This window comes from Rhincodon typus, chromosome 2 (genome assembly GCF_021869965.1).
Source record: "Rhincodon typus isolate 14 chromosome 2, sRhiTyp1.1, whole genome shotgun sequence".
NCBI classification, from domain to species: Eukaryota; Metazoa; Chordata; class Chondrichthyes; order Orectolobiformes; family Rhincodontidae; genus Rhincodon; species Rhincodon typus.
The window spans coordinates 84,945,570-84,956,575 of record NC_063333.1 but is presented as its reverse complement, the minus strand read 5'-3'; the positions used below and the strand labels follow the sequence as shown (position 1 = coordinate 84,956,575).

Sequence of the window (11,006 nt, the reverse complement as noted above, 5' to 3'; positions counted from 1 at the left end):
TGAAGAAGGGTCCAGACCCGAAACGTCAGCTTTCCTGCTCCTCTGATGCTGCCTGGCCTGCTGTGTTCATCCAGCTCTACACCTTGTTATCTCAGATTCGCCAGCATCAGCAGTTCCTACTATCTCTGAAAACATGGTGATTCTGGGTTTGATCATGAATAAGTTGTGAGATTAGCTCAGTATTCTTGACAAGTGAAATGGCTATCATTATATTGCTGACCGCAATTCAACAAGAATTGCTGGAAATCTAAGTATGTAAATAGATGGCATTCTCAACTGTCATCTTTCCTGATCCACCCCAGTTGAACAGTCCATCGATAACTCAGTTTAGTAGTGTACACAAAGAATAATGATCATATATCAACATATCACTGATATATTTTTAAGAAAATCTGAGAATATGGTACAATATTCATACAAAATATTGCTTAGCCATTTTTGATTTAAAGTTTGTATAACTTACTATTTCAACAGGAGCAATAGTTCTGACAAGCTGCTGCAAAAGTGTAGCTTCGCACCATGGGAACTTTCGGATGCATTCTCTGATAAATTTTTCTTGGTAATACGGAAAACCATCTGTATCGCGTCCTTTTAATAAGCTGCACAAAATAATAAGAGGCAAGAGAACTTAACTCAGTCCACCATAAAACTCTCAACACATCTACAATTGTTTATTGCTGAATATATATTTGCCGTAACATTGCAAGTGATTATGCTTTTAACAGTTACAAAAATTCCACGAAGGGTTTTTAGAACCAACATTATTTCAGTGAAAGATCTGAAGAGATTTACAATTGGCATTTCACTAATTATCCACAAGTTGCATAGCAACGAGTCCACAATATCAAAACATTTTCAAAGGTCTGCATCCTTGACTACGTATTAAGTCAATGAGGTCTTTCAGTTCCATACATCTTTCATATGTCCATGTTACACCACACAGTTTTAAAACAGAATGGAAGAGAAACTATACATTTCTACATATTTTAGAAATTTAGTTTTACACCATGATACTATTTGGTACAATTAAACTGTATGACACAGAAACAGAGGCACTACAATTAAACAAATTGCCAAACAAGCTCAGTGTTCCTTGCTGGAAACCAAGACTGCAGGAATCTGTGCATATTGCATTCTAAAGGTAGATGTACTTCAATTAAAAACTACTCAATTATACATTATGTCATTACTAATGAATTACATACTGGGCAAGACATTTAAGTTTTTGAGTTTTATTGAAAAAAAGACATTTTGTCACTCCTCAGGACAATGTGCAAAAATGAAAACTTTAAAGAGAAAACCCCCATTTATAAACGTCTGAGCAGAAAGTGCTGATCATTTGCTAGAGATCTTGTCATGGACCCATCAACCAACCTACCTAGTTTGAAATTTAACCAAACACAGGCAGTTAACTGGTCAATCAGCATTAACTGGTGCCTCTACCAATCAGAATTCACTTGCCAACCAATCTGCACTCTCCTGTCACACAGTAAAAATGTTGGTTTTCCTCAAATTGGTATTCTTGTGAATTGTCTTGCTGAGTAGAAGATAAGGAGCTTTGACAAAAATGTGCCTTTCTCAACAATGCTCAAGGCTTCTGCTACCAGACACATTTTCGTTGTTCCCAAACAAATCTTTTACCTTTTAACAAGCCCGTCAAGTTTATTTTCATGCTCCTTTAAGAAACTGATACACTTCTGGAAGATGTAGCTGAGGTAGTGCATCTTCATTGCCAGCACTTCATTGATTTCCCTCTGTTTCATACACTTTTCAATGATAAGATCCAACACTTTATAGCATTTGCGCAATGCCTCAACATCTGCCAGTAAAGGATTTTCCTTAACCATGAGCACAATCTTGAGAAACACAGATAATAAAGTGAAACACAAATAATAAAAATAGTATATAAGGAACTCTTCAATCTTAAATTCTAGGTTGTCATCTTGAAAGCGGTGGGATATCTGATGTATTGGTCAATTAGTCAGGACTTCAAATCGACCCTACCTACAATGCAATATATTTTAAGAAAATGTATTCTGCCTCTTAAATACAGAAATCAGGACACAAAGCAAAGGTCTGAGAAAATGGAAACTCAAATGAATGACAGAAAATTATTTGACTCACTGATGCAAAGTAAAGCTTCACTGCTGTTATCTGCTGGTTTCTCTTCATATGTATAAATTTCATCTCACAATTAAAAAGAGATGTTGCTTTCGCCTGAACTACATGTACTCATGAATCTCATTTCCTTTGATATGAAAGGCAGGCCTCTCCCCATCTCCCCCAAGTACCCTGGTAAATTATGTTTCCACAATCAAATAACAATCTTATAAAAGTATTTATTTCAAACATTAACTACCACTCTACAATGGGCTACTTAACACACTTCCCACAACAGATAATACTTTTATATAACTTCTGCATGTAGAATTCAGAAAAGATTATGGAGTGTCCTTGGGCTAAAGTATAAATCTGGGCTAACCTGCGATCATATCAGTGTTCACTCCGAATTTAAGTGCAGATTACTTACTTCGGCCTTGTACAACAAGACAAAAGGAATTTGTCAGAAACAAATGATGCAGTTCCAAAGTTAAAATTGCAACAACCTGGTCTACTTAAAGTTTCTCGTATATAAATAAAAGAAATATAATTCATAATGTTACAAAGAATACACCTAAATTATTATTTTTTTTAAAAATCACTGCCTTACACCCTAGGAATTCAAATACCATTGCAGAATTCTTTTTAGAAAATCTAATGATATAACAAAGATTTAGAAATGGTCAATAAATCCCTTTGAAGTAAACAAGTCAATGATCTAGTACTATGCCATGAAATAAGCCTAAATTTGTTCCTATAAATCCTGAATCATACAAGCCTAACCATAGTCAAACACTGCATGCCAAGCTGAAGCAGGAAATAAAAATTACTTAAAAAAACGGATTCAAAGTAATTGAGGGTTAAGTATTGCACACCGCCTCAGGATTATTTCAAGGAAAGTGCTGGGGACAGGCAGACTCACCAGCTTTACCTTGTGGAAATATTTAACAATCAACAAAAATTTAAAAGGAGCAAAGGTAGTTTTAAATAAAAAGGAAAATAAGTACTAAAATAAAACCAACAGCATGGTCTTAACTTTCATATGGATCAGGAGCAAAGATATCTAACCGCAACTGGGTGAAGGTTTGTTGTTATGATGATCTTGTGCAGGGGCCCTGCTAATTTGACTGGAAGTTTCGGTTCTTTGTCAAGGCCTTGTGGTTTTGTGTAGCAATCCAATCTTTCACGTGAAAAGAAATTGTTGATGATAGTTACGCAGTCATGCTGGCCTAAACAGGATAACAATCAATAATACTTTTCAGTAAAACATGACCACTGAACCATTTAAAAATAAATACACAAATATTTCATCTCCCAGAACTAGAATTGATATTGTGCCCTCCAACTTTGGGAAACCCACATCTCAAGTTACAGAGTCCGTGATCAAGTTTTGCTCAAAACCTAAATAGCCATAACGATACTGGAGCAATGAGATTTTTATTTATCAAAATCACCAGGAAAATAAGTTATGTATTGTAAATCCCGATTACTATGGTCTACAATGTGTGGCAACACAATTCCAAATGTTTGTAAATAAGGAGCACCAAGGGACTGCAAGATTTCAAAGTGACTTGATTGTGCTGCTAATCATTCATGTAATTTCAGCTTAAAGGTTTCTGTTTGTGAAATCTCACAGAGATTCTCAACAGCAATTGGTTATCTTAGAGCATATACTTAGTACATGAGCTACTGGATTGGGAATTGCTAGCATTTAGTCACAGAACATCAATAAAACTAGATATATACTTCAGCATTAAGAAAATTATACATATAAAAAAAGTTTAAGCCATTATTTACTTCTATATTTTCACTACTGTTGCAAGTGCCCACTTAGAATTATTCTCCTTCATATCAGCATGCTTTTTCTAAAACTTGACAGATTAGAAATAAACTATATGTAAAAGTTATATACTTGTACATTCCAATAACTTACCAACAAAGGCAGCCATCTGTGCTGCTGTTCGACCTACAGAGTTTACAACATCTATTTCAGCTCCAGCTTCTAATATCATCCTGGTTATCTCTTTACTGCCTACAGTCAAATAAAACAGTCCTCTAATGAAACATTCTTGTAAACAGAATATACATAGTTTTAACAAAAAATTACAAAGTATTAAATTGCCGAGGAGATTTATTATTACCTGAAGACATTAATATGTTCCAATTGTTGACTTGCTGTTATGACATCCCTATTCAGCATGCAATTATTAGAAAAAAAACAGCACAAGGAATTTGTGTTAACCTTGTGACAGGGCGTGGTAATTGGTTTGAGAGATGGAGAATATATTGCTATTATCCCTATTCTGTTACCAGAGTGTCAGAAGGGGAGAAGTTTTGTCTGCCACAGATCTTTCCCAAGTCTTTACCAGCTTTTCACCATATATAAATAGACTTGATTTGGGAGATATAAAAGCAATCAGTTGAATGTGGCAGAAGATGGATGGCGTAGGGAAGCCAAAATAGCATGGCAAAGAGATGTAAAGAAGTATTGTTGCAATAAGAAAAATTATTACACTGCAAATATTTACAAGTCTCTGCTAGTACATAAGCAATTTCAAGTAATGAATTGACAAAGTTGTGTAGCTGGATAGAGGAATAGACAACATTAGTGGCTAAAACTATCACAAATTAATTTTAAATGTAAGACAACATGGAGGACATCCAATTTGGATTTAAGAAAGAGAAAAATCAGAATATTGTGTAAATGGTGAAAGATTAAGAACTGTGGAAAATCAAATAGATTTGGGTGTCTGTGTACAATTCACTAAAAACTAGACCATGGGTACAATTAGTAATCATCAGGTTAATGGAATATTTGCCTTTATCTCATGGAAGTTGGAATGCAAACATGACGTTGAAGTTTGACCAGGATCCATTTAGAGTACTGTGACTCATGACCTCTGCCACTAGAACACTAACAGCAGCTGGTGTATTGGAACACGACCACAGCCCAGAAATATCACTGTTGCTTTGCTATTGCTTCAGTAAAATGAGGTTGTTGACTTGCTCGCCAAGCTGGCTTGTTTTCATTCAGACGTTTCGGCACCATGCTACGTGACATCATCAGTGGAGCCTCCGATGAAGCGATGTCATTCCTGGTTTTGATCTGTATGGGTTTCTAAGATCAAAACCGGAAATGACACTACTCACTGTAACGGATCAGACAGTACAAATTCCAAGTGGAGTAGAACAACATCGCCTCATCAGATGCCCCACTGATGATGTCACCTAGCATGGTGACGAAACATCTGAATGAAAACAAGCCAGCTCAGCGAGCAAGTCAACAATCTCACCCACAACCCAAGCTACAGATCTTTGCCAAAACTTTTAAGCTTTAGTAAAATCCTGAAAATGCCTACTGAACAGCATTCGGGGCACAGCCACATCACACACTGCAGTGGTTCAAATAGCAGTTCATCACCATCTTCTCACAGGCAATTAGGGATGGGAAATAAATGCTGGCCTAGCCATTAAAGCCCACATGCCATGAAAAAATAAATTTTAAAAATTGTGGGCATGATTCCCAAGGAGAAATATAGTGGGCTTGGAAGAAGCATTATGCAGATATACCAAATAAACTGGGCTTAGACAAGCAGGTCACAAAATTTGTTTAATACTCCCTCAAGAGTAGAAGATTGAGGAGTGATTTAATTAATCAATCTGTATGATATGATATAATAGAGAGATCTGATAGTTTATCTGCATCTGTCCTATTTCCTGTGGAGAAATTCAAAACAAGGGAAACAATCTTAAAATCAAAGCTCAACTATTCAGAAGTGAAATCAAGATTTTGGATGCAGAGAAATTGAGATTTCAGATGACAATCATTGAATCAATTGACTGAATAGCAGAACAGGTTTGAGGACGTCAGTGGCTTACTCCTATTCATTTTACTGAAGAAACGAGTGATTGATCTATAACAAAGTTACTGGAAAAGCTCATCAGGTTTGGCAGCATCTGTGAAGGAAAAAACCGAGTTTACGTTCGGGTCCAGTGATCCTTCCTCAGAACTGATAGTGGCTGGGAAAACGTCAGTTTATATGCAGAAAATAGGGAGGTGGGTGGGGTAGGGAGTAAACGATAGGATAGAGCCCAAAGAGAAAGAAAGACAGTTGGACAGATAAAGGAGTTGCTAACGATCAGGCTGGGAGGGTGAGTAGTTGTTAATGGGGACTGTTAGTGACTAACAACAGGGGGTGTGTAGTGGCAGGCTACGTGGTAACAAGGCCTGGTGTGTGGGGTAGGGTGCTGGGACATGGGAGAGTTTAGGCCCTAAAATTATTGAACTCAATATTGAGTCCAGAGGGCTGTAGGGTCCCCAGGCAGAAAATGAGGTGTTGTTCCTCCAGCTTGCGTTGGGCTTCACTGGAACACTGCAGCAAGCCAGAGACAGAGATGTTGGCCAGAGAGCAGGGTGGTGCATTGAAGTGGCAGGCAACAGGTAGTTCAGGGTCTTTTTTGCGAGCAGAACGTAGATGTTCTGCGAAGCAGTCGCCAAGTCTACGCTTCGTTTCCCCAAATGTAGAGGAGACCACATTGTGAGCAGCGAATGCAGTAGACCAGATTCTGGGAAGTGCAGGTGAAGTGTTGCTTCACCTGGAAGGTATGTTTGGTCCCTTGGATACTGGGGAGGGAGGTGGTAAATGGGCAGGTGTTGCACCTTCGCCGGTTACAGGGGAAAGTGCTGTGGGGATGTGTTGGGGGTGAAGGAGGTGTGGACCAGGGTGTCCTGGAGGGAACGGTCCCTGCGGAAGGCGGACAAGGGAGGGGAGGGGAATATGTGCCTGGTGGTGGCATATTGCTGGAGGTGGCAGAAACGGCGTCTGATGATCTTCTGGATGTGAATGCTGGTGGAATGGTAGGTGAGGATAGGGCTATCGCTGTTGCGGGAGGGAAGAGAAGGGGTGAGGGCGGAAGTGCGGGAGATGGGTCGGACCTTATTGAGGGCCCTGTCGACAACGGAGGTGGGGAATCCTCGGTTGAGGAAGAAGGTGGACATTTTGGAGGCTCCTTTGTCAAAACTGGCCTCATCTGAACATATGCGACGGAGACGGAGGAACTGAGGGAATGGGATAAAGTCTTTACAGGAAGCAGGTTGTGAGGATCTATAGTCCACATAGCTGTGGGAGTCAGTGGGTTTGTAGTGGATATTAGTGGCCAGTCTATCCCCAGAAATGGAAGCAGAAATGTCGAGGAAGGGAAGGGAGGAGTCAGAGGTAGACCAGGTAAACGTGATGGCAGGGTGGAAATTGGAGGTGAAATTGATGAAGTTTTCCAATTCCAGACGAGAGAGGGAAGCAGCACCGACGATATCATCAATGTTTCGGAGAAAGAGTTGTGGGTGGGGGCTGGAATAGGACTGGAACAAGGAATGTGCCATGTACCCCATGAAGAGACTGACATTTTCCCAGCCACTATCAGTTCTGAGGAAGAGTCACCGGACCCGAAACGTTAACTCTGTTTTTCCCTTCGCAGATGCTGCCAGACCTGCTGAGCTTTTCCAGCAACTTTGTTTTCATTCCTGATTTACAGCATCTGCAGTTCTTTCGGTTTTTATTTAGTTTTGTAATCATGTTTTGGTTAGATTTCCATTTGTTAGGATGACTTCAAAGATTAGAGATTGAATGGAGCAAATGATACTTCTTCTAACTCTGGGGGATCATGTTTCAATCTGTGTGGCTCTGCTGTTTAGTTTCACATTTGAAAAAGAGTTATTAACATTGTCAAATTGCCTTGTCCTATTCTACTGATGAATGGTCGTATATGGTAATTTTGTTAGCCATAATCTGACGTAACTTTTTCATATTAGGAAATTGTGAAGTTTAAAGCTTGAAAAGATATATCATGTCAAGAGACTATTTGGTAAATATCATGACTCAGTGGTGTACAACAGCATAATGGTCTTAGTGTATGAAACAGATCTTGCTTCTAGTTTCTATCAATCTGTTGCTCCATGAAAAGAGAGGGCGAGGTGGAGAACAGCCCAGGACTCCACAGTCAGGTTCCACAATAGACTGAGAGAGCCTACCAAAGGCCAGAGGTTGGGTCTAGCACAGGCCCACAGAGAGCCTGCTATTCTTTGGGGGAGGGGAATTCTCATGGAAGGGTTAGAAGGCGGCCCGTGAGGGGGATGCAGAAGAGTGGAAGCCTGAAGGGAGCACAGGTGAGGGATGAGCAGAAATCTGAACAAGCATGAAGGAGGAGAGTTGGTGTAAGCTGTACACCAACTATTCCCCTACTCCTGTCGGTCTCAGAAAACACCTATCCCCCACTTTTGATGTTTAGATCAATTCAAAGTTCATTTTTGCTGATTCCAGGAGTTAGGGAGTACTATTTAATATTTTAATTTATGCTATGCAAGGGAAATGAATACATCAAACTTTTCAGTGGGACTTATGGGACCAGGAGCTTGCTGATTTATTAAATATTCCGGTTGATCAAGTGGCCCACATAATCAATGTTAAATCACACACTAAGTAATAGAATCATGTTTTGGGGGTATATAACAGTGTTATACTTTATTTACAGCAAGAATCACTTAAATAAACCTATTGGCAGACAGCCTTCTCACTCACCCTCAACTGACTACTTGGACATCACAGAGAAACAGTAAACTTCTAGTATTTCAGGTATATAATTTGTGCTAGTTTATCGAGAGTTCCAGTTCATAAGGTGCTGGTTAAAACAAAGCCTGCTGTAGTAACACCTGTTGTAAGTTAAGAAGTCAACCCATTCACCAGATACCAAGGGTCCTATCAATGTAACACCACAGCATTAAACAAGGAAGTTACCTGAAAGTCCAGCAAACATAAGGGCTGTATATCCATGCTCATGTTCATTGCAGTTCACATCTGCACCATGTTGCAACAGCAGCTTGCACATTTCAGCCTTGCCTTTATATGCAGCATGCATTAAAGGAGTCATTCCATGCTACAAAAAAAACCAAAAACGTTATAAACAAAAAGAACATAATTCACACATTTCATACCTTTAGAATGTGTCAATGGTCTTCCAAAAGTGCTTCAAAAACTGTATTACTCAGCAAGATTGTGCAGGACAGCTCCAGTGAAAAAACCTTCAGCCTTGTAGTTCATTATCCATGCTCGCAAACCTCACAGGCTTCCAACGTCCAGGTAGATTGATATTGAGATCCTTGTCTTTAAAAAGCCTTTTTCAGTGTTACATCCCAAATAACCTTTAGTTCCCTTAAATTCCATTGCTGTTCAACTCCTCCACTCTGCTCCACTACTGGAGCCAATTTCCTGTCACTACATCATAATGGAATCTTCTTTAAAAAACTATTTTCTTGCTATCTTCATGTTCAGGAATATCAGTTGTGCCTCAGTCTCTTTGCCTTCACTTCCTGAGCAGTATTCATGCACCCTCTCTATGAGGGCAATAATGATTTGTACAAATGACAAGAGTAAACAGAAAGCCCAATTAATTAATTTTCTGACAGCATTTCTTGAGATCACATTTCAATTTAGTTTGACGGTGTGAAAAGATTCCATCCATTTATGTATCTTAAAAAATATACAGTGTGCATGTATCTACAAAACGCACCGATCTTGCAAATGTCTGTTCTCACTTGCACCTTCCAGACAGACAACTGAGCACATTACTGCATCACTGTACTCAAGACATATCACCATTTGGCCAATCACTCAATGTTGTTCCTTCCCCTCTCAGAAGAAAGCAGAGAAATAGCCTATTTGGCCCCTGAAACTTCTCTCACTCCCATGGCTTGATCACAGCTTGCTGTTTCATCCTACTATCATATCCTGGAAATATATACCATGCTGCAAAATCCACAGCCAAAACCTTGAACTGGGTCTTATCTAATATGTGCAATATTACCTGGTGGACTCATCACTTCCAAGACTGCAATCTTCAGAACAGCATGAATAGTATTACAGCATTAACTAATGAAGACTTTTGCAACAAAATCACTGGGGGACAGTTTTTCATACAGAACTCAGCACTGTTTGCTTTGTTTACTCCTCTTTCTGCTCTATTGTTGCTAAAGACAAAATATTGCTGATGCTGGAAATCCATAACAAAAACTGAAAATGTAGTGCAAGACCCAGCTGATCTGACATTATCTGTGGACAGAGAAAGAGTTAAGGTTTCAGGTCAGTTACCCTTCATCAGAATGGGAAAAACAGTTAGAAATGTAACAGGTAGGAATTGATGAAATATTAATCTGAAACATTAACTGTGTTTTGTGCTGCATTCCAGACTGCTGAATATTTACAACATTTTGTTTCCATATTGATTTTCTCCTTATGCTCACAATTCATTTCTGCTAGTCTTACCTCCTTTATGAAAATGATCTGTCCTTCCAACTAGCTCCTAAACCCTGCAAGCGGAATGTTCCAATTTGATATTATAATTATGACACATTTTGGATGTATCAGAGCCACCATGGTCAGGGAGAAGTTATGTTAACAGATCGTGTACTGCTCCTTTCATCACCCCTATCAGACACTACACAAGTAAATTATTGTGTAAGTTACTCCACAAACTGAGGCAACCAAACCAAAAGCTCTCACCCACCTCCCGTCTAGAAGGCCTGGGACCACATTTAAAGTCAAACTGGACACCATTCCAGATACAGTCGGTTCTGATATAATGTGATAGTTTCGTCCTCCTGTGATCTCACATTATAAGAAAATTGTGCAATAGCCGCCATTTAAACTAATGGGGCCGGAATTGCGTTATAGCCAATACAGGTAGGGAAGGTTCGCATTCTACAAATAGCGGTCTAAATTCTTCAATTGCATTAAAGCCAATTCGCATTGAAGAAACACACGTTATATCAGAACTGACTGTACTGGAGCCAAGAGCATCCTCTCAGCCAGTGATGGTCGCCTGAAAACTGAACGCAGCAAACTCTAGGTTACAGC

General features: G+C 39.3%; 1 protein-coding gene across 4 annotated transcripts in view; it reads right to left on the bottom strand.

The window, feature by feature from the left end:
• Window positions 1-11,006, bottom strand: part of ankmy2a (ankyrin repeat and MYND domain containing 2a) — a 42,590-nt gene that overhangs the window by 4,482 nt on the left and 27,102 nt on the right. For all 4 annotated transcript variants that reach the window (XM_048609614.1, XM_048609590.1, XM_020516181.2 and 1 more), the window contains 5 exons: window positions 8,892-9,030; window positions 4,034-4,132; window positions 3,169-3,329; window positions 1,642-1,856; window positions 464-599 (listed from right to left, as the gene is read on the bottom strand). In XM_048609614.1, coding sequence (XP_048465571.1) covers window positions 464-599; window positions 1,642-1,856; window positions 3,169-3,329; window positions 4,034-4,132; window positions 8,892-9,030 — 750 coding nt within the window. The remainder of the gene's footprint in view (window positions 1-463; window positions 600-1,641; window positions 1,857-3,168; window positions 3,330-4,033; window positions 4,133-8,891; window positions 9,031-11,006) is intronic.